This window comes from Bombina bombina, chromosome 1 (assembly GCF_027579735.1).
Source record: "Bombina bombina isolate aBomBom1 chromosome 1, aBomBom1.pri, whole genome shotgun sequence".
Classification (NCBI taxonomy): Eukaryota; Metazoa; Chordata; class Amphibia; order Anura; family Bombinatoridae; genus Bombina; species Bombina bombina.
Window position 1 is genome coordinate 248,371,515 of NC_069499.1, and position 25,115 is coordinate 248,396,629.

At 40.6% G+C, this 25,115-nt stretch overlaps 1 protein-coding gene across 2 annotated transcripts in view; it reads right to left on the bottom strand.

Moving 5' to 3' along the window:
• Positions 1–3,121: 3,121 nt before the first annotated feature.
• TMEM87A (transmembrane protein 87A) overlaps positions 3,122–25,115 on the bottom strand; it is a 244,168-nt gene continuing 222,174 nt past the window's right edge. For both annotated transcript variants that reach the window (XM_053697919.1, XM_053697918.1), the window contains exons 19-20: positions 4,824–4,854; positions 3,122–3,414 (exon numbers count right to left, since the gene is read on the bottom strand). In XM_053697919.1, the coding sequence (XP_053553894.1) occupies positions 3,373–3,414; positions 4,824–4,854 (73 nt within the window). In that variant the 3' untranslated portion in view covers positions 3,122–3,372. The remainder of the gene's footprint in view (positions 3,415–4,823; positions 4,855–25,115) is intronic.

Sequence of the window (25,115 nt, forward strand, 5' to 3'; positions counted from 1 at the left end):
ATCCTATCTTGAATTTCATCCAAGAAAGTCTCTACTTGGAAGAGAATCAGACAAGGCGTCAAACCAATAAGATGCCGCACAAGTCATGGTGGCACACCGCAGGTTGCCATTGGAGACCTTGATGAACATATCTTTCGAATAAGCCTCCAGCTTCGTGTCCAGCTATCATCAATAGGAATATTGGTTCTCTTAGCCAGAGTGGAAATGGCCCCTTCAACTTTGGGTACAGTATACCAAGGGTCTTTAATGGAGTCCTTGCAAGGAAACATTTTCTTAAAAATGGGAGACGGGAAAAAAGACACACCTGGTTTCTCCCATTCCTGTGAGATAATCTCCCTAGCATGGTCTGGCACAGGAAAAACCTCTGAAGTAAAAGGCTCATCAAAGAAACTATTAAAGGGACAGTCTACATCAGAATTTTTATTGTTTAAAAATATAGCTAATCCCTTTATTACCCATTCCCCAGTTTTGCGTAACCAACACTGTTATATTAATATATGTTTTACCTCTTTGATTACCTTGTATCTAAGCCTCTGCAGACTGCCTCCTTATCTCAGTGCTTTTGACAGACATGCAGTTTAGCCAATCAGTGCAGACTCCTAAATAACACCACGGGAGTGAGCACAATGTTATCTATATGGCACACATGAACTAGTTCTGTCTAACTGTGAAAAACTTTCAAAATGCTCTGACCTAAGAGGCGGTTTTCAATGGTTTAGAAATCAGATTGAGCCTACCTAGGTTTAGCTTTAGAAAAATACCACCAAGGGAACAAAACAAATTTAATGATAAAAGTCAATGGGAAAGTTGTTTAAAATTTCATGCACCATCTGAATCCTAAAAGTTACATTTTGACTAGACTGCCCATTAAGTTTACTAGATTAGGAGTGACAATGACAGGGGTATCAGTCATCTAAAGTAGCTAAAACCTCCTTTAACAATACATGAAGTTGTTCAAGCTTAAATCTGAAGGATACCACCTCAGTCTCAGAAGAGGGAATTATACTGTCCGAATCTGAGATTTCACCCTCAGAAAGTCCCAATGTATCTTCCTTATCAGACTTATGAGAAAGGGCAACTTGGGAAGCAGATCTGAAGACAGGCACCTACTTTCTGAATTTCTAGATTTCCTCTTGCATTTTTCCCTGTAATCTGAGAGTGGCAGTTAATGCCGCAGATACCGCTGAAGATACCTGGGCAGCAATTTCTGCTTTTAAATAAACTCCACTAGGAGTTATAGAGGAACCGCAGGGCACTGCATGTGACGCCATTGAGGCTTGGGATGTAGCAGTAGAAAGCTGAGGTATTATTTTAACAGCATCATCCTGAGAGACATTAGGCTAAAAAAAAAAAATACCTTTATTTTGCAAGGTTTTTTTGAGACATGAAGAACAAAATTGCATAGGAGCTGAAATTTGTGCATCTAAACATAATAAGCATTAATTCATGAGAGCAGGCTCTTGCTCCATATCAGACATTTTGTGAAACAGTAAATAAACTTGTACAGATAAGTTTCAAAGATTTTAATATTCAATTAAAATAAACCAAGGAAAAAAAGCTAAAATTATGTGAGAAAAGTTAAGATTTTTTTTTAATTAACATCAAATAAACTTCTAAAGTACCCCTCAGGCAACCCCACACCTCAATTATTGAGGTGCCTTACCACTACCAATTAAGACCGGATCAGCCAGAAATAGAGAAAAAACACTTTCTTCAGAAACATTATGAAGTTAAGCCGGTCATGTGACCGCAACTGCCGTTATGTTGCCTGACTTTCAAATTACTGCTGCGACACAGAGAGGCACTAAAAATAACTTCCCGGTACACGGAGTACCATAAATAACCATTTTTTCAAACCTGACAGTTTAAAATGTTGCACTGTTTTATTTTAAAACAATGGGGAAATGAATAAGCTGCTGAAATAGAAAATGTTGCCTTACTTTCAGTTTAAACTTGTATTGTTTTTTCAAGTAAATAAGTGTCAGAAAATAAAGCCTAATAAAAACATTTTACCCTTTCTTTTTAAAAGAGTTTAAACGTTAGTCTCACACATGCTACAGTGCCTGCTTCAAGCCCTAGTGTAACCCATACAACAGGATTATCTATGCCCCAATAAAAAAGCAGTGTCTTAATTTGTTAAGTGCATGGTCTCCCAACTGGAAGAAAAAGCACTTACCTGCTCCACTATCCGGCATGTAGACAGTTACAAGGTATGAGAAGACACAGTTCTTCATAGAGAACTTTGAAAAAGAAAGAACAGAGTAGCCAACTCTGGCTTTCTAAACTAGGGCAGCAATTGTTAGGAAAACGCAGTAAGTACCTCTTTACAAGTTTCTAACTGCTTTAAAGCCACCACTACCCAACTGCAAGGAATGACGTGGAATACGGCTTTACCCCAAAACTTGCTTGTAGATAAAATCTAAATTTTTCTTCAGATACCTAAACTTCACCTCCTCCATGCACCGAAGGCAAAGAGAATAACTGGGGGTTGTGGGTATGGGAGTGATACTTAAAGGGACACTGTACCCAAAAAATTTCTTTCGTGATTCAGATTGAGCATGAAATTTTAAGCAACTTTCTAATTTACTCCTATTATCAAATTTTCTTCTCTCTCTTGGTATCTTTATTTGAAATGCAAGAATGTAAGTTTAGATGCCGGCCCATTTTTGGTGAACAACCTGGGTTGTCCTTGCTGATTGGTGGATAAATTCATCCACCAATAAAAAAAGTGCTGTCCAGAGTACTGAAACCAAAAAAAGCTTAGATGCCTTCTTTTTCAAATAATGATAGCAAGAGAACGAAGAAAAATTGATAATAGGAGTAAATTAGAAAGTTGCTTAAAATTGCATGCTCTTTATGAATTACAAAAGAAAATTTTGGGGTACAGTGTCCCTTTAACAGTTTACCTATGGTGCTCTTTGCCTCCTCCTGCTGGCCAGGAGTGATATTCCCAACAGTAATTACTCAAGCCGTGGACTCACCATATCTTAGGAAAGAAATTATCTGCCAACCATCAAAAGCCGTAGGGGCCTGGAAACCAACTCTTCGGAGCGTGATTGCAGCATCTCTGGTATTTAAAGGCATGAATTTTGTTTATCAGGGAATTTCTTTGTCCTATTAGTGAAGAGCGTTAAAAAGCTTTTTTATTGTACAGTCCATTTCATACTGCAGCAGAAAATAAACCAAGAATAAGTCCTATGACATTTAAAAGTGGATCAGCATTTCAGAAGGAAAGCAATCATATCCGAAAGGCCTCAGATCTGACACCGGTCCTTTGCCACCCTCAGAAGTCTGAAATATTCAGTATGCTGCACCACTCCTCTCACTGAGAACAAATATATGATGCATATTTTGACCTTCCAAATGAACCGTTCACTCCATCTTTGACCTTTCAAAGTGTGTAATCATTCTCTCCTGTATAAAAACAAAACAGCACATTAAATATTAAGTGAGTTGTGTGTTGCTCTTCACATCATGATGTAATGAGACCAGCATATTTAATCTATAAGCTCTATGGGCAATGTAAATGTACAGTTGCCGCATTCCTATTTTATTTATAGTATCAAAATGCCCTGATGTCAGTTTTAAGAGGGAGAGTCTACACTTTGTAATTACAAGGTTTTCCACAGATCTGCAATAAATATTAGTTAAGTGTGAACTTTTATGAATGGATAAACACATTGTTTGCTGCTGTTTAACAGCCATATTCCACTCACCACTTGCCTTATTTGAAGAAGTCAGTCTGAACTCACTAGAGAAGACACAACTAGCCATAGTCATGCTTTGTTTTGCAGTTGTAATCATCTCTACTCAAGCCAATTATGGGCACTTATATGGCAGGGTTAAGTCAGTGAAGCCTGCAATGCGAGTTCTTAGAACTGGAAAACCTCTGATGTTAGACTTAAATTATAGGAAAAGGGGAAAAATAAATAAGGGAAGTTTTATATTACAATCTCAAGGTGTTCACTGTCCCTTTAAGTTTAACTATATTATGAAAACATTTCAGGTTTGCTGTACAATTGGCAGCAAACCTATTACCTCTAAAAATTTAGAGACCTATAGTAAATATCTTGGGGGACTTCTAATCCTGGAGTAAAGAAGTCTGACAATTCATTATATTAATGACTAAAAACAAAGATATGACCAAATATCCAAAAAACAAGGAATGAAATATCTTCATGTAGATTCAGTTAACGTAAAAAATAGAACATATAATGTATAATATGCAATACAATCCTTTTGTGGCAAAAGATCTACATTCTTACAAGTAAACCGTTTTTTGCCAAGAGTTCAGGTTATTTTATTCTTTTACGAAAAATATGTGAAAGGTTATATTTTAAATCTACAACAGCCTGTATGTATATAGTCGCATTAAATTCCAAATGCCAGTGTTACCTTAAGCCAATGTTTCCTAAACCCAGTCCTCAGAACACTTAACAGGCCGGATATTCATATCTTTTCTTACATCTTTATCATTATATCATATCACAGGGGAAATAATCAGCTCACCTATCTGCTGATTATTTTACATGTGCTCTAGTTAATATATAATGAATATCTGTCCTGTTAAGGGCCCAGAGGACTGGAGTCGGGAAACACTGATTTAAGCCCTGTATCACAAGGTTAGGTGTTTTAGCAGATTAACTCATCTGAAAATATGCAGCAATAACAAGGCCAATGTGAAACATTCTGTCTCACTTGTTCATGTATAAAATTACAGCCTGAATACTAGAGGCACAGAGTAGGCTGACTCAGCTTAAGCACATGATTCTCACTAAGTCATAAGATAGGTCTTGTAGCTAAAATATGATTAAGATACTGACCTCATCTGAGTCCAGTAATGCAGGAAGTGCCCTGTAAGAGAAGAGAGATACAACTAGTGCGTAGCAATGCATGGGAAATGTGCTCTTTACTGGTCTGTGAAAGAAGTAGCACCTTAAGGATTTAAAGTCTGAAATAAAAGTTATTTGGTGAGTCAGACATAGTATACAATTTTAAAAATGTTTCCAATTTACTTCTATTATTAGATTTGCTTCATTCACAGACAACCAAAATTTCAACAAGAACATGGCACTCTATCATGTATATGAAAGTGTTGCTGTTAAACATGTTAAAATATTTCCGTACAAAAAAGGTTGTATAAAATATAACAGGAAGTGCAGTTAATACTCAAGTATTTTTGTTTGCTGACTAACAGGAACAACTCCCTCAGAAAAAGTTGGTTAATTAAGCAAACACAATAGTTAGTTAATTTTTTTAACGCAATAGAACAAAAATATTGTGAGTATCATGTCATGTAATATGTTCTTAAAGGGACACTGAACCCAAAATGTTTCTTTTGTGATTCAGATAGAGCATGCAATTTTAAGCAACTTTCTAATTTACTCCTATTATCAAATTTTCTTCATTCTTTTGGTATCTTTATTTGAAATGTAAGATGCAAGAATGTAAGTTTAGATGCCGGCCCATTTTTGGTGAACAACCTGGGTTGTTCTTGCTGATTGGTGGATACATTCACCCACCAATAAACAAGCTCTGTCCTGGGTCCTGATACCTTTTTTTTTTAAATAAAGATAGCAAGAGAACGAAGAAAATGTGATAATAGGAGTAAATTAGAAAGTTGCTTAAAATTGCATGCTCTATCTGAATCACAAAAGAAAAAATTTGGGTTCAGTGTCCCTTTAAGTATAACACTGTTACATATCTTATATTATAATGACAGACCATAGCTTCACCTTCTATGAAAGCTATTTACAATTCTATTGAACCATTCCATAAACAGATACTTTGCATCTCATTAGTATATCCTGTGTAACATGTAAGTTTGACAAGCCTTCAGAAAAACAAAATGTTTGCTTACCTGAAACTCTTTTCTTTCAGGATGATGACAGTCCACAAAGCCTTAATGTGTGGGATATAGTTCCCGCCACTAAGAGGAGGCAAAGAACCCCAACAACAAGAGATTTAATCACTCCAAAATCCCAGCACTACTCAGTTTAAAAGTATAACCGCGCAGAGAAAGGAGACAGATAAGTAGGAAAGACAAAAGCAGGGTCTGTAGAGGTGTAAATAAAAAAACTGCTGCCAAAATCATAATAGGGTGGGGGGCTTGAGGACTCAACATCCTGAAAGAAAATAACTTATTAAAGGGACAGTCTAGTCAAATTTAAACTTTCATGATTTAGATAGGGCATGCAATTTTAAACAACTTTCCAATTCACTTTTATCATCAAATTTGCTTTGTTCTCTTGGTATTCTTTGTTGAAAGCTAAACCTAGGCAGGTTCATATGCTAATTTCTAAAACCTTGAAGGCCACCCTTTATTTCAATGCATTTGGCAGTTTTTCACAGCTACAGGGCGCAATTTATTGTGTTTGATATAGATAACACTGTGACCTCACCCTGAATTTACAAGTGAGAGGGCATTGATTGGCTAAATGCAAGTCTGACAAAACAACTGAAATAAGGGAGCAGTCTGCAAAGGCTTACATACAAGGTAATCACAGAGGTAAAGAGTATATTAATATAACCATGTTAGTTATGCAAAACAGGGGAATGGGTAATAAAGGGATTATCTATCTTTTTAAACAGTAACAATTCTGGAGTAGACTGTCCCTTTAAGTAAGCATAAATCTTGTTTTCTTTTATTAGATTATGAGAGTCCACAAAGCATTAATATGTGGGATGCAATACCCATGCTGTGAGTCCACGATAATAAACGTAAGGGACAAAAAACATAATTTATGTAAGAACTTACCCGATAAATTAATTTCTTTCCTATTGGCAAGAGTCTATGAGCTAGTGACATATGGGATATACAATCCTACCAGGAGGGGCAAAGTTTCCCAAACCTCAAAATGCCTATAAATACACCCCTCACCACACCCACAATTCAGTTTAACGAATAGCCAAGTAGTGGGGTGATAAAATAAGGAGTAAAAAAAGCATACAAAAAGAGGAACTAGAAATAAAATTGTGCTTTTACACAAAATCATAACCACCAAAAAAAGGGTGGGCCTCATGGACTCTTGCCAATATGAAAGAAATTAATTTATCAGGTAAGTTCTTACATAAATTATGTTTTCTTTCATGTAATTGGCAAGAGTCCATGAGCTAGTGACGTATGGGATAGAAATACCCAAGATGTGGAACTCCACACAAGAGTCACTAGAGAGGAATAAAATAAAAACAGCTATTTCTGCTGAAAAAACTAAATCCACAACAACAACAAAAGTCTCTCATAAATTTCAAGAAAAAAACTTAAATCATAAGCAGAAGAATCAAACTGAGACAGCTGCCTGAAGAACTTTTCTACCAAAGACTGCTTCAGAAGAAACAAATACATCAAATTGGTAAAATTTAGTAAATGTATGCAAAGAAGACCAAGTTGCTGCTTTGCAAATCTGATCAACTGAAGCTTCATTCTTAAAAGCCCAAGAAGTGGCGACTGATCTAGTAGAATGAGCTGTAATTCTCTGAGGCGGAGACTGTCCTGCCTCCAAATAAGCCTTGTGAATCAAAAGTTTTAACCAAGATGCCAAAGAAATGGCAGAGGCTTTCTGACCTTTCCTAAGACCAGAAAAAAACAACAAAAAGAGTAGAAGTCTTCCTGAAATCTTTAGTAGCTTCGACATATTTCAAAGCTCTTAAAACATCCAAAGAATGTAAAGATCTTTCAAGAGTATTCTTAGGATTAGTACACAAGGAAGGAACAACAATTTCCCTACTAATGTTGTTAGAATTCACAACCTTAGGAAGAAATTTAAACGAAGTCCGCAAAACATCCTGATGGAAAAATCAGAAAAGGAGACTCACAAGAGAGAGCAGACAGTTCAGAAACTCTTCTAGCTGAAGAGATAGCAAAAAGAAACAACACTTTCCAAGAAAGTAGTTTAATATCCAAAGAATGCATAAGCTTAAAATGAGGAGCCTGCAAAGCCTTCAAAGCCAAATTAAGACTCCAAGGAGAAGAGATTGATTTAATAACAGGCTTGATACGAACCAAAGACTGAACAAAACAGTGAATATCAGGAAGTTTAGCAATCTTACTATGAAATAAAACAAAAAGAGCAGAGATTTGTCCTTTCAAAGTACTTGCAGACAAACCTTTATCCAAACCATCCTGAAGAAACTGTAAAATTCTAGGAATTCCAAAAGAATGCCAAGAGAATTTATGAGAAAAACACCATGACATATAGGTTTTCCAAACCCGATAATAAATCTTCCTTGAAACAGACTTACGAGCCTGTAGCATAGTATTAATCACTGAGTCAGAGAAACCTCTATGACTAAGCACTAAGCGTTCAATTTCCATACCTTCAAATTTAGCGATTTGAGATCTTGATGGAAAAACGGCCCTTCAGACAGAAGGTCTGGCCTTAAAGGAAGTGGCCAAGGTTGGCAACTGCACATCCGGACAAGATCCGCATACCAAAACCTGTGAGGCCATGCTGGTGCTATCAGAAACACATGCGATTGTTCCATTATGATCTTGGAGATCACCCTTGGAAGAAGAACTAGAGGCGGAAAAATGTAAGCAGGTTGGTAAAACCAAGAAACTGCTAACGCATCCACCATCTCCGCCTGAGGATCCCTGGACCTGGAAAGGTACCTGAGAAGCTTCTTGTTTAGATGGGAAGCCATCAGGTCTATTTCGGGAATACCCCACATCTGTACAATCTGACAAAATACATCTGGATGGAGAGACCACTCCCCTGGATGTAAAGACCGACGACTGAGATAATCCGCTTCCCAATTGTCTACACCTGGGATATGTATTGCAGAAATTAGACAGGAGTTAGATTCCGCCCAAAAAGGTATCCAAGATACTTCGTTCATCGCTAAAGGACTGCGAGTCCCACCCCGATGATTGACATATGCCACAGTTGTGATATTGTCTGTCTAAAAACAATGAATGATTATCTCTTTAATAGAGGCCAAGCCTGAAGAGCCCTGAAAATAGCACAGAGTTCTAAAATATTGATTGGTAACCTCACCTCTTGAGGATTCCAAACTCCTTGTGTTGTCAGAGACCCCCAGACAACTCCCCAACCTGTGAGACTTGCGCCTGTTGAAATCACAGTCCAGGAAGGACGAACAAAAGAGGCCCCTTGAATAATTCGATTATGGTCCAACCACCAGGACAGAGAGAGTTGAATGTTGGGATTTAAGTATATCAACTGTGATATCCGAGTATAATCCCTGCACCATTGATTCAGCATGCACAGATGCAGAGGTCTCATATGAAAACGAGCAAAGGGGATCGCGTTCGATGCTGCAGTCACGAGACCTAAAACTTCCATGCACATAACCACTGAAGGGAATGATCAAGACTGAAGGTTTCGACAGGCAGAGACCAATTTCATTTGTCTCTTGTCTGTTAAAGACAGAGTCATGGACACTGAATCTATCTGGAAACCTAAAAAGGTTACCATTGTCTGAGGAATCAAGAAACTCTTTGGTAAATTGATCCTCCAACCATGTTTTTGAAGAAACAACACAAGTTGATTTGTGTGAGATTCTGCTAAATGAAAAGATTGAGCCAGTAGCAAGATATCGTCCAAATAAGGAAACACTGCAATACCCTGCTCTCTGATTACAGATAGAAGGGCACGAGAACCTTCAAAAAGATTCTTGGAGCTGTTGCTAGGTCAAATGGAAGAGCAACAAATTGGTAATGCTTGTCTAGAAAAGAGAATCTCAGAAACCGATAGTGGTCTGGATTAATCGGAATGTGAAGATACAAATGCTGCAAGTCTATTGAGGACATGTAATGACCTTGCTGAACAAAAGGCAGAATAGTCCTTATAGTCACCATCTTGAAAGTTGGGACCCTTACAAATTGATTCAAAAACTTCAGATCCAGAATTGGTCTGAAAGAATTTTCCTTCTTCGGGACAATGAATAGATTTGAATAAAAACCCAGACCCTGTTCCAGAAGTGGAACTGGTACAATTACCCCTGAAAGCTCTAGATCTGAAACACACTTCAGAAAGGCCCGAGCTTTCACAGGATTTGTTGGAACGGGAGATAGAAAAAAAATCTTTTCGCAGGAGGTCTTATTCTGAAACCTATTCGATACCCCTGAGAGACAATATTCTGAATCCAATGATTCTTAACTGAACCTGCCCAAACGTCTTGAAATAATTTCAATCTGCCCCCCACCAGCAGAACTTGATTGAGGGCCGCACTTTCATGCAGTCTTGGGGGCTGGCTTTGGTTTCTTAAAAGGCTTGGATTTATTCCAACTAGAAGATGGCTTCCAATTGGAGCCAGAGTCCTTAGGGGAAGGAGTGGTTTTCTGTTCTCTATTCTGACAAAAGGAACGAAACCGATTAGAAGCTTTAGATTTACCCTTAGACTTTTTAACTTGTGGCAAAAAAACTCCCTTCCCCCCCAGTAATAGTTCCATGATTTGAGCCCTAAAGCTCTTCTAGCTAAAAATAGCCAAAGACATAGATTTAACATCAATCTTGATGATATCAAAAATAGCATCACAGATAAAATGATTAGCATGTTGAAGCAAACGAACAATGCTATGCAAATCAGAATCTTTTTCCCGATGTGCTAAGCTATCCAACCAAAAAGTTGATGCAGCCGCAACATCAGCCATAGAAATGGCAGGTCTGAGAATATAGCCAGAATGTAAAAAAGTTTCCTTAGATAAGATTCAATTTTCCTATCTAAAGGATTCTTAAAAGCGGTACTATCCATACTTCCATAGGAATAGTAGCACACTCAGCAAGAGTAGAAATAGCCCCATCAACCTTAGGGACTTTTCCCCAAAACTCTAACTTAGCTACTGGCAAAGGATACAACTTTTTAAACCTTGAAGAAGGAATAAAAGAAATACAAGGCTTAGACCATTCCATAGCAATCACATCAGAAATAGCATCATGAACAGGAAAAACCTCAGGAGTATTCACAGGAGGTTTATAGACAGAATTTAAACGTTTACTGGATTTATTATCAAGAGGTCCAGACTCCTCAATATCCAAAGTTATCAACACCTCCTTTAACAAAGAACTAATATACTCAATCTTAAAAAGATAAGTTGATTTATCAAGGTCAATGTCTGACGTAGGATACTCCGAATCAGAGAAATTCTCATCAGAGATGGATATATCAGTATGTTGTCTGTCATTACAAATTTCATCAGTATTATGAGAAGTTTTAAAAAACCTTTTACGTTTATTTGAAGGCAGTATAGCAGCCGTAGCCTGTATCGCATCAGAAATATAATTTTTCATATCAACAGGGATATCATGTACTTTAGATGTTGAAGAACAACAGATACTGTACTAGCACTAATAGAAACCTTTACTGCATGCAAACCTTATCATGACAACTGTTACATACTACAGCTGGAGATATAATCTCCACTAGCTTACAACAGATAGACTTAGCTTTGGTAGAACTCTGTTCAGGCAGCATGGTTCCTACCTTAGCTTCTGAGACAGGATCAGATTGAGACATCTTGTAAAATGTAAAAGAAAAAATAACATTTAAACAGAAATATCTTATTTCCACATATAGCAGTTTTAGGAATGGGGAAAAAAATGCAAATGCTAAAATTGACTAAAAAGCAAATAGTATAGCCCTCTGAGCATAAAGAAGGCATATAGGAAGTGGGGTAAAATAAAATAAAAAAAATTGTCGCCAAGTATGACGCACGACGCAAAAGAAAGTTGCAAAAAATTTTTTGCCGCCAACATCTGGAAATGACGCAATTTGCATCATAAACACAATTTCACGCCAAACAACCTTGCGTCAACTAAGTAGAAGGAAATTATGAACTTGCATCATTACAGATGCACATTCACGCCAAAAAATTCTCGCGCCAAGAATGATACAATAACTAACAGCATTTTGCGCCCTCGCAAGCCTAATTTGCCCGCAAGTTTTTCAAAAGAAAAAACAAGTCAAATTGGAAAAAAACAGAATTTATGTTTACCTGATAAATTTCTTTCTCCAACGGTGTGTCCGGTCCACGGCGTCATCCTTACTTGTGGGATATTCTCCTCCCCAACAGGAAATGGCAAAGAGCCCAGCAAAGCTGGTCACATGATCCCTCCTAGGCTCCGCCTACCCCAGTCATTCGACCGACGTTAAGGAGGAATATTTGCATAGGAGAAACCATATGGTACCGTGGTGACTGTAGTTAAAGAAAATAAATTATCAGACCTGATTAAAAAACCAGGGCGGGCCGTGGACCGGACACACCGTTGGAGAAAGAAATTTATCAGGTAAACATAAATTCTGTTTTCTCCAACATAGGTGTGTCCGGTCCACGGCGTCATCCTTACTTGTGGGAACCAATACCAAAGCTTTAGGACACGGATGAAGGGAGGGAGCAAATCAGGTCACCTAAATGGAAGGCACCACGGCTTGCAAAACCTTTCTCCCAAAAACAGCCTCAGAAGAAGCAAAAGTATCAAACTTGTAAAATTTGGTAAAAGTGTGCAGTGAAGACCAAGTCGCTGCCCTACATATCTGATCAACAGAAGCCTCGTTCTTGAAGGCCCATGTGGAAGCCACAGCCCTAGTGGAATGAGCTGTGATTCTTTCGGGAGGCTGCCGTCCGGCAGTCTCGTAAGCCAATCTGATGATGCTTTTAATCCAAAAAGAGAGAGAGAGGTAGAAGTTGCTTTTTGACCTCTCCTTTTACCTGAATAAACAACAAACAAGGAAGATGTTTGTCTAAAATCCTTTGTAGCATCTAAATAGAATTTTAGAGCGCGAACAACATCCAAATTGTGCAATCTGCTTTGCTGAGACCCAACCAAGCCCAAAGGGGAATACGATACCAAATGACGCCTTCAGAAAGTCTTTTCTAAGTATCAGAGCTCCTCTCACATGCGACTGCATGCCATGCCTCTCAAAAACAAGTGCGCCACACCGGCGCGAAAATGAGGCTCTGCTTATGCTTTGGGAAAGCCCCAGAGAAATAAGGTGTCTAATACAGTGCCTGCCGATATTATAATATCAATATACCCAGATAAAATGATTCCTCAAGGCTAAATATGTTTTTAAAACTGAATCGATTTAGCCCAGAAAAGTCTACAATCTTAATAAGCCCTTGTGAAGCCCTTATTTACCATCGTAATAAACATGGCTTACCGGATCCCATAGGGAAAAATGACAGCTTCCAGCATTACATCGTCTTGTTAGAATGTGTCATACCTCAAGCAGCAAGAGACTGCACACTGTTCCCCCAACTGAAGTTAATTGCTCTCAACAGTCCTGTGTGGAACAGCCATGGATTTTAGTTACGGTGCTAAAATCATTTTCCTCATACAAACAGAAATCTTCATCTCTTTTCTGTTTCTGAGTAAATAGTACATACCAGCACTATTTTAAAATAACAAACTCTTGATTGAATAATAAAAACTACAGTTAAACACTAAAAAACTCTAAGCCATCTCCGTGGAGATGTTGCCTGTACAACGGCAAAGAGAATGACTGGGGTAGGCGGAGCCTAGGAGGGATCATGTGACCAGCTTTGCTGGGCTCTTTGCCATTTCCTGTTGGGGAGGAGAATATCCCACAAGTAAGGATGACGCCGTGGACCGGACACACCTATGTTGGAGAAAAGACTATACCCCAGGTAAGACAAACTTTCTAAAACATGATACCCATAACGAAACTGCCAGACTGCAAAGAGAAATATACATAGACCTGACTCATGGCAAATATAAGTAAAAAGGAAATTTATGCTTACCTAATAAATTTGTTTCTTTTACGATATGACGAGTCCACGGATTTCATCCTTACTTATGGGATTACGCCTCCTGGTGAGCAGGAGGAGGCAAAGAGCACCACAGCAGAGCTGTATATATAGCTCCTCCCTTCCCTCCCACTCCAGTCATTCGACCGAAGTTAGGAAGAGAAAGGAAAAGCCAAGGTGCAGAGGTGACTGAAGTTTAACAAAATAAAGACCTGTCTTAGAAAATGACAGGGTGGGCCGTGGACTTGTCATATCGTAAAAGAAATAAATTTATCAGGTAAGCATAAATTTCCATTTCTTTTACAAGACATGACAAGTCCACGGATTTCATCCTTACTTATGGGATACAATACCAAAGCTATAGGACACAGATGAAAGGGAGGGACAAGACAGGAACCTAAACGGAAGGCACCACTGCTTGAAGAACCTTTCTCCCAAAAACAGCCTCGGACAAGGCAAAAGCATCAAATTTGGAAAATTTGGAAAAAGTGTGAAGAGACAACCAAGTTGCAGCCTAGCAAATCTGTTCAACAGAAGCATCATTTTTAAATGCCCATGAGGAAGCCACAGCCCTAGTAGAATGAGCCGTAATTCTTTCAGGAGGCTGCTGTCCAGCAGTCTAATATGCAAAACGGATGATACTCTTCAGCCAAAAAGAAAGAGGTAGCCGTAGCTTTCTGGCCCCTACGTTGTCCAGAAAAAACAACAAATAATGAAGATGATTGACGAAAATCTTTAGTCGCCTACAACTAAAACTTCAGGGCACGGACTACGTCCAAGTTATGTAACAGACTCTCCTTCTTAGAAGAAGGATTAAGACACAAGGAAGGAACAACAATTTCCTGATTAATATTCTTATTAGAAACAACCTTAGGAAGGAGACCAGGTTTGGTACGTAACACCACCTTATCAGAATGGAAAATAAGATAAGGAGAATCACAATGTAAAGCTGAAAGCTCAGAAACTCTGCGAGCAGAAGAAATAGAAACCAAAAATAAAACTTTCCAAGATAACAACTGAATATCTATGGAATACATAGGTTCAAACGGAACCCCTTGAAGAACTTTAAGAACTAAATTCAAACTCCAAGGAGGAACACTTGGTCTAAACATAGGCCTGATTCTAGTCAGAGCCTGACAAAAATATTGAACATCTGGAACATCTGACTGACGTTTGTGTAACAAAATAGACAAAGCAGAAATCTGTCCCTTTAAGGAACTTGCTGACAACCCTTTCTACAATCCTTCTTGGGGAAAAGATAAAATCCTGGGAATCCTAACCCTACTCCATGAGCAGCCCTTGGATTAGCACCAATAAAGATATTTACGCCATATCTTATGGTAAATCTTTCTAGTAACAAGCTTACGTGCCTGAATCAAGGTATCAATGACCGAATCAGAGAACCCCCGCTTAGATAAAATCAAACATTCAATCTCCAAGTAGTCAGCTGCAGAGAAACTAGATTCGGATGATGGAAGGGTCCCTGAATGAGAAGGTTCCACGGTGGCAGAGAGGACATGTCCACCAGATCGGCATACCAAGTCCTGCGAGGCCACGCAGGAGCGATGAGAACCACTGAAGCCCTCTTCTGTTTGATCCGAGCAATCACCCAGGGAAGGAGAGCAAACGGTGGAAACACATAAGCTAGGTTGAACAACCAAGGCACTGCCAAGGCATCTATCAGTTCGGCCTGAGGATCCCTGGACCTGGATCCGTATCTCGGGAGCTTGGCATTTTGACGAGACGGCATAAGATCCAGCTCCGGTCTGCCCCATCTGAGAATCAGGTTGGCAAAGACCTCTGGATGGAGTTCCCATTCCCCCGGATGAAACGTCTGTCTGCTCAAAAATCCGCTTCCCAGTTGTCCACTCCAGGGATGTAGATTGCTGACAGATAACAAGAGTGGGCCCACGCCCACCAAATTATTTTGGATACTTCTGTCATCGCTAAGGAACTCCTTGTTCCTCCCTGATGATTGATGTAAGCCACAGTCGTGATGTTGTCCGACTGAAACCTGATGAATTTGGCCGAAGCCAACTGAGGCCAAGTCTGAAGCGTATTGAATATTGCTCTCAATTCCAGAATATTGATTGGGAGTAGAGACTCCGACCGAGTCCACACACCCTGAGCCTTCAGGGAATTTCAGACTGCACCCCAACCTAGGAGACTGGCGTCCATTGTCACTATCACCCATGAGGGTCTGCGGAAGCACGTCCCTTGGGACAGATGATCCGGCGACAACCACCAAAGAAAAGAGTCTCTGGTCTCCTGATCCAGATCTATCTGAGGAGACAAATTTGCATAATCTCCATTTCACTGCCTGAGCATGCTCAGCTGTAGAGGTCTGAGATGAAAACGAGCAAACGGAATGATGTCCATAGCCGCCGCCACCATCAATCCAATTACCTCCATGCATTGAGCCACTGATGACCGAGATTAGACTGAAGGGCTCGGCATGTATTCAGAATCTTTAACTTTCTGACTTCCAACAAAAAGAATTTCATGGATACCGAGTCTATTAGAGTTCCTAGGAAAGGAACCCTTGTCTGTGGAATTAGTGAACTCTTTTCTAGATTCACCTTCCACCCATGAGTCCATAAAAAGGATAGAACAATGTCGGTATGAGACTTTGTCAGTTGATAAGACGATGCCTGGATCAGAATATTGTCCACATAAGGCGCCACTGCAATGCCCCGTGGTCTGAGAACCACCAGCAGAGACCCTAGAACCTTCGGGAAGATCCTGGGAGCCGTGGCCAACCCGAAAGGAAGGGCCACGAACTGAAAATGTTTGTCCAGAAAGGCAAACCTCAGGAACTGGTGATGATCTCTGTGGATAGGAATATGAAGATATGCATCCTTTAAGTCCACAGTAGCCATATATCGACCCTTCTAGATCAATGGAAGAATTGTCCGAATAGTCTCCATCTTGAAGGATGGAACTCTGAGAAACTTGTTCCGACCCATTTTAGTTCTCAAGAGTCTGAACGTTCCTTCTGTTTTGGGAACCACAAAAAGACTTGAGTAAAACCCCTGCCCCTGCTTTGGAACGGGACAAATTACTCCCATAGTGGAGAGGTCTTTTACACAACGTAAGAACGCCTCTCTTTTTATCTGGTCCACAGACAATCGTGAAAGAAGAAACCATCCCCTTGGAAAGGAATATTTGAACTCCAACTGATCCCCTTGAGACACGATCTCTAGTGCACAAGGGTCCTGAATGTCTCTTATCCAAGCCTGGAGAAAGAGAGAAAGTCTGCCCCCTTCTAGATCGGGATCGGGGGCCGACCCTTCATGCCGTCTTGGTAGCAGCAACGGGCTTCTCGGGTTGTGTACCCTTGTTCCAAGACTGGTTGGGTCTTGTGAATAATACCCTTCCTGTGTAGCGGAAGAGTGAAGTCCCTTGAAATTCCGAAAGGAACGAAAATTACTCTGTTGTCCCTTCTGTTCGGATACCTTCTCGGAAGACATAAGCTTAAAAGCTTAAAGTTAGATGACGCAACCGCAGATCAAGACTTCAACCATAAGGTACAGCGTGCTGAGACGGAAAATCATGGGCTCTTAGCCGCCTACTTGGTAATCTGCAAAGAAATCTCAGAAACTTTATAACGGAAACTCTATCGCTGTATACTGCAGTTTCATCCTAAATCACAAAAGATGAATGCACACCAAGGAACATCAGTAATGCCCTGCTAAAAATGACCCGTACTGTTCCGAGAACTGTAAGAACAGACATTATTTACTTTATTAGTACAAAAGCAAATGAAAGTCTTGTGCAATATTGCGACGCATAGTTTCAGAATCCACATGAAAATTTGGGTACCCGCCAATCTAAGGATGGAGGCAGACGCCAGTAAAAGTGCACCCACTAAGTAGAAAAAACTTAGGTTAAAGTTTATTTCAATAAGGGATGAAGTAACAAATAAACAGCTGAGAAACATGAACAGTACTGTCTCTTTAAATCTGAAAACAAGTCATTTTCGTGTCTATGAGCCACTTAATATATTTTGTACCATCCAACTTCATAAAGGATGAACAAATAATCCCCTGCAAGACATGCAATAAAATTTACAGAGAACAAATGTTACTGCCTCTTTAAATTTAAAAAGAATGCCTCATCTCTGTTGCTTCAGAATTTTGCATGCAAATGCAGAAAAATCCAATGACAATATGAGCATTGCTATAATTAGATAATGTTATGACATCCTTGCAGGGAACCGCAGAGTACTGCTTGTGGGTCATAAATCCTTTTGGCCACTATATTAGGGTTGAAAATGAGCCATGGATCAAACTGTTAACATTTGTTGCATTTAGAAAAAGAATGTATATAATTAACAGTTGAAAAGTCTGGAGCAGATTTACTGTGTCTTTAATCTCTAACACTTAAATCTTAGCACAACGGATGAACCAGAAGTTCTGTATAAAACTGTAAACTGCAATGATTTATTTGAAAACAGCCAACAAAGAATAAAAGAAAAGGCAACTAAAATGTACAAGTTGAAATACTTCTATGTACCCAGAGTGGACCGCAACAATTGCAACAACCTCAGAATCATAACTTCTGAGAACCGGAAGTGATAGGAGAAGTGCACCACACAGAATGCACACATCTAAATAGAGTCCTCCGTTCCTTGTTATTGTTAACAGCTGTTGCCTCATAATCCTGCAAGGAGGAACTCTATAGCACCTTAGGCAAATAATAGTCCACCGCTCCTTACAAAATTAGAAACTAGAATAAGGAGGAAGGAGAGACCTTGGCGCCATTCATTGTGGCGCCCGTTATAAACTCCGCCCCTCGTGGGCATGTCGTAAGCTATCTCCCGGTCGCCATTGTTATATGCAAAGGCACTGGGAGCGATATGTATAACTGAAAACGGAGCAGCCCGTTGTCCCTAAGAACAGCCTAGTCACCATAACACAGTGCATCAGTCATGATTCCCCTTATAAAGGCCACAAAACCCCGATCTTTACTCGTGGGCGTTATGTATCTCCCGGTCGCCATTACAGTTACACAAAACATGGGGAGGGGAACTCACACTGACCGACCCTAACTATTCAAGTAAAGGGTAGCCATGTATGTCAAAATTAGTCTCAATTGCCAAGACATGTCCTAGATAATGTCAATTGCCAGATATGACTGTCACGCAGTGAGCCCATAGTCACACATGTCCCTACGAAATGCCCAGTCAGTCTGAAAAAGCTCTATACAGGCAGAGCCCCTGAATCCCCTTATACATAAGTGCAGACAACCTCCCATGAGGTAAATAAGTCCCTGAGGAGCTATCTCTGTTATAGAAATAAAAGGCTGCACTTACCTCATATGCTGTCCGACAGCAGAACAGCATCAACAGGGTTCAGAGGTCCATTGGGTCCCTCCTGTAGTCCTGAAAAAGATGAAGCCTGAGTCAATTGCAGCTTAGGCCATCACAGAAAGGGCAGCAGTACAGTATGGGAGGCACAGTGAGAATTATGTCCCACAAGTTCCCATTGCCTGAAAGCCACCAAATGCTTCTCTTTTTTTTTCTGAAGAGAGTGATTTGGTCTAGGGCTGGCTACACCCTAGCACAAAGTAGTACTCAATGGCACCACTTTGAAAAAAATAAACACATGATTGAAGAATCTAAACGAACACCTCACTTTACCTCTTTCTATCACTAACACAGGCAAAGAGAATGACTGGAGTTGGAGGGAAGGGAGGAGCTATATATACAGCTCTGCTGTGGTGCTCTTTGCCTCCTCCTGCTGACCAGGAGGCGTAATCCCATAAGTAAGGATGAAATCCGTGGACTCGTCATATCTTGTAAAATAAATACATATATTTAAAACTTTATATTAATACATAAAGCGCCAAACCATAGCTGAGAGTGTCTTAAATTGACCGAAAGACAGCCATCCACATATAGCAGATATACCAAACCAGTACTAAAAACTAACAGCAGAGGTAATAGTATATAAGAGTATATCGTTAATCTGAAAAGGGTGGTAGGAGATGAATCACTACGACCTATAACAGAGAACCCTTGAAAAGATTCCCCACAAGGGAAACCATAAAATCAATATGCGATACTGTCTTCACATCCCTCCGACAAACACTGTACTCTGAGAGGAATTGGGCTTCAGAATGCTTAAAGCGCTTATCATAGAAGAAATCATAAAAATCAAGCACAAACTAAATTCACCACCTCCATAGGAGGCAAAGTTTGTAAAACTGAATTGTGGGTGTGGTGAGGGGTGTATTTATAGGCATTTTGAGGTTTGGGAAACTTAGTCCCTCCTGGTGGGATTGTATATCCCATACGTCACTAGCTAATGGACTCTTGCCAATTACATGAAAGAAAAAACATAATTTATGCTTACCTGATAAATTCCTTTCTTCTGTTGTGTGATCAGTCCACGGGTCATCATTACTTCTGGGATATAACTCCTCCCCAACAGGAAATGCAAGAGGATTCACCCAGCAGAGCTGCATATAGCTCCTCCCCTCTACGTCAGTCCCAGTCATTCGACCAAGAATCAACGAGAAAGGAGTAACCAAGGGTGAAGTGGTGACTGGAGTATAATTTAAAAGATATTTACCTGCCTTAAAACAGGGCGGGCCGTGGACTGATCACACAACAGAAGAAAGGAATTTATCAGGTAAGCATAAATTATGTTTTCTTCTGTTATGTGTGATCAGTCCACGGGTCATCATTACTTCTGGGATACCAATACCAAAGCAAAAGTACACGGATGACGGGAGGGATAGGCAGGCTCATTATATAGAAGGAACCACTGCCTGAAGAACCTTTCTCCCAAAAATAGCCTCCGAAGAAGCAAAAGTGTCAAATTTGTAAAATTTGGAAAAAGTATGAAGCGAAGACCAAGTTGCAGCCTTGCAAATCTGTTCAACAGAGGCCTCATTCTTAAAGGCCCAAGTGGAAGCCACAGCTCTAGTGGAGTGAGCTGTAATTCTTTCAGGAGGCTGCTGACCAGCAGTCTCATAGGCTAAACGTATTATGCTACGAAGCCAAAAAGAGAGAGAGGTAGCAGAAGCTTTTTGACCTCTCCTCTGTCCAGAATAAACGACAAACAGGGAAGAAGTTTGGCGAAAATCTTTAGTTGCCTGCAAGTAGAACTTGAGGGCACGAACTACATCCAGATTGTGTAGAAGACGTTCCTTCTTTGAAGAAGGATTTGGACACAAGGATGGAACAACAATCTCTTGATTGATATTCCTGTTAGTGACCACCTTAGGTAAGAACCCAGGTTTAGTACGCAGAACTACCTTGTCTGAGTGAAAAATCAGATAAGGAGAATCACAATGTAAGGCTGATAACTCAGAGACTCTTCGAGCCGAGGAAATAGCCATTAAAAACAGAACTTTCCAAGATAACAATTTTATATCAATGGAATGAAGGGGTTCAAATGGAACACCCTGTAAAACGTTAAGAACTAAGTTTAAACTCCATGGCGGAGCAACAGCTTTAAACACAGGCTTGATCCTAGCTAAAGCCTGACAAAAAGCCTGGACGTCTGGATTTTCTGACAGACGCCTGTGTAACAAGATGGACAGAGCTGAAATCTGTCCCTTTAATGAACTAGCTGATAAACCCTTTTCTAATCCTTCTTGTAGAAAAGACAATATCCTAGAGATCCTAACCTTACTCCAGGAGTAATGTTTGGATTCGCACCAGTATAGGTATTTACGCCATATTTTATGGTAAATCTTTCTGGTAACAGGCTTCCTAGCCTGTATCAGGGTATCAATAACCGACTCAGAAAAACCACGTTTTGATAAAATCAAACGTTCAATTTCCAAGCAGTCAGCTTCAGAGAAGTTAGATTTTGATGTTTGAATGGACCCTGTATCAGAAGGTCCTGTCTTAGAGGTAGAGACCAAGGCGGACAGGATGACATGTCCACTAGATCTGCATACCAAGTCCTGCGTGGCCATGCAGGCGCTATTAGAATCACTGATGCTCTCTCCTGCTTGATTTTGGCAATCAATCGAGGAAGCAGCGGAAAGGGTGGAAACACATAAGCCATCCCGAAGTTCCAAGGTGCTGTCAAAGCATCTATCAGAACCGCTCCCGGATCCCTGGATCTGGACCCGTAGCGAGGAAGTTTGGCGTTCTGGCGAGACGCCATGAGATCTATCTCTGGTTTGCCCCAACGTCGAAGTATTTGGGCAAAGACCTCCGGATGAAGTTCCCACTCCCCCGGATGAAAAGTCTGGCGACTCAAGAAATCCGCCTCCCAGTTCTCCACTCCCGGGATGTGGATTGCTGACAGGTGGCAAGAGTGAGACTCTGCCCAGCGAATTATCTTTGATACTTCCACCATTGCTAGGGAGCTTCTTGTCCCTCCCTGATGGTTGATGTAAGCTACAGTCGTGATGTTGTCCGACTGAAACCTGATGAACCCCCGAGTTGTTAATTGGGGCCAAGCTAGAAGGGCATTGAGAACTGCCCTCAATTCCAGAATGTTTATTGGAAGGAGACTCTCCTCCTGATTCCATAGTCCCTGAGCCTTCAGAGAATTCCAGACAGCGCCCCAACCTAGTAGGCTGGCGTCTGTTGTTACAATTGTCCAGTCTGGCCTGCTGAATGGCATCCCCCTGGACAGGTGTGGCCGATGAAGCCACCATAGAAGAGAATTTCTGGTCTCTTGATTCAGATTCAGAGTAGGGGACAAATCTGAGTAATCCCCATTCCACTGACTTAGCATGCATAATTGCAGAGGTCTGAGGTGTAGGCGTGCAAAAGGTACTATGTCCATTGCCGCTACCATTAAGCCGATCACCTCCATGCATTGAGCTACTGACGGGTGTTGAATGGAATGAAGGACACGGCATGCATTTTGAAGCTTTGTTAACCTGTCCTCTGTCAGGTAAATCTTCATTTCTACAGAATCTATAAGAGTCCCCAAGAATGGAACTCTTGTGAGAGGAAAAAGAGAACTCTTCTTTTCGTTCACTTTCCATCCATGCGACCTTAGAAATGCCAGAACCAACTCTGTATGAGACTTGGCAGTTTGAAAGCTTGAAGCTTGTATTAGAATGTCGTCTAGGTATGGAGCTACCGAAATCCCTCGCGGTCTTAGTACCGCCAGAAGGGCACCCAGAACCTTTGTGAAGATTCTTGGAGCCGTAGCCAATCCGAATGGAAGAGCTACAAACTGGTAGTGCCTGTCTAAGAAGGCAAACCTTAGATACCGGTGATGATCTTTGTGGATCGGTATGTGAAGGTAAGCATCCTTTAAATCCACTGTGGTCATGTACTGACCCTCTTGGATCATGGGTAAGATTGTCCGAATAGTTTCCATTTTGAACGATGGAACTCTTAGGAATTTGTTTAGAATCTTTAAATCTAAGATTGGCCTGAAAGTTCCCTCTTTTTTGGGAACTACAAACAGGTTTGAGTAGAACCCTTGTCCTTGTTCCGACCGCGGAACCGGATGGATCACTCCCATTATTAACAGATCTTGTACGCAGCGTAGAAACGCTTCTTCCTTTATCTGGTTTGTTGACAACCTTGACAGATGAAATCTCCCTCTTGGGGGAGATAATTTGAAGTCTAGAAGGTATCCCTGAGATATGATCTCTAGTGCCCAGGGATCCTGAACATCTCTTGCCCAGGCCTGGGCGAAGAGAGAGAGTCTGCCCCCTACTAGATCCGGTCCCGGATCGGGGGCTCTCGGTTCATGCTGTCTTTGGGGCAGCAGCAGGTTTCCTGGCCTGCTTGCTCTTGTTCCAGGACTGGTTAGGCTTCCAGCCTTGCCTGTAACGAGCAACAGCTCCTTCCTGTTTTGGTGCAGTGGAGGTTGATGCTGCTCCTGTTTTAAAGTTCCGAAAGGGACGAAAATTAGACTGTCTAGCCTTAGCTTTGTCTTGAGGTAGGGCGTGGCCCTTACCTCCTGTAATGTCAGCGATAATCTCTTTCAAACCGGGCCCAAATAAAGACTGCCCCTTGAAAGGTATATTAAGTAATTTGGACTTAGAAGTAACATCAGCTGACCAGGATTTTAGCCACAGCGCCCTACGTGCCTGTATGGCGAATCCTGAGTTCTTAGCCGTAAGTTTGGTTAAATGTACTACGGCCTCCGAAATGAAGGAATTAGCTAGTTTAAGGACTCTAAGCCTGTCCGTAATGTCGTCTAGCGTAGATGAACTAAGGTTCTCTTCAAGCGACTCAATCCAAAATGCTGCCGCAGCCGTAATCGGCGCGATACATGCAAGGGGTTGTAATATAAAACCTTGTTGAACAAACATTTTCTTAAGGTAACCCTCTAATTTTTTATCCATTGGATCAGAGAAAGCACAGCTATCCTCCACCGGGATAGTGGTACGCTTAGCTAAAGTAGAAACTGCTCCCTCCACCTTGGGGACCGTTTGCCATAAGTCCCGAGTGGTGGCGTCTATTGGAAACATCTTTCTAAATATTGGAGGGGGTGAGAACGGCACACCGGGTCTATCCCACTCCTTAGTAACAATTTCAGTTAGTCTCTTAGGTATAGGAAAAACGTCAGTACTCGCCGGTACCGCAAAGTATTTATCCAACCTACACAGTTTCTCTGGTATTGCAACGGTGTTACAATCGTTGAGAGCTGCTAAGACCTCCCCTAGTAATACACGGAGGTTCTCCAATTTAAATTTAAAATTTGAAATATCTGAGTCCAATCTGTTTGGATCAGAACCGTCACCCACAGAATGAAGCTCTCCGTCCTCATGCTCTGCGAGCTGTGACGCAGTATCAGACATGGCCCTAGCATTGTCAGCGCACTCTGTTCTCACCCCAGAGTGATCACGCTTGCCTCTTAGTTCTGGTAATTTAGACAAAACTTCAGTCATAACAGTAGCCATATCTTGTAATGTTATCTGTAATGGCCGCCCAGATGTACTAGGCGCCAAAATATCACGCACCTCCCGGGCGGGAGATGCAGGTACTGCCGCGTGAGGCGAGTTAGTCGGCATAACTCTCCCCTCGCTGTTTGGTGAAATTTGTTCACATTGTACAGATTGACCTTTATTTAAAGTAGCATCAATACAGTTAGTACATAAATTTCTATTGGGCTCCACCTTGGCATTGGAACAAATGACACAGATATCTTCCTCTGAGTCAGACATGTTTAACACACTAGCAAAAAACTTACAACTTGGTTATAATCTTTTTTAGCAAAAAACGTACAGTGCCTCAAAGAGGTACTAACGATTAAATGACAGTTGAAATAGTGAACTGAAAAAAAAAAACAGTTATAGCATCAAACTTTAAAACAACAAAACTTTTAGCAAAGGTTTGTTCCCATTAGTAAAATAACAATAATTAAATTTGACATAAAAAATACAAAGCAACGTTTTTATTCACAGTCACTATAAGAATTCTCACAGCTCTGCTGAGAGAATTTACCTCCCT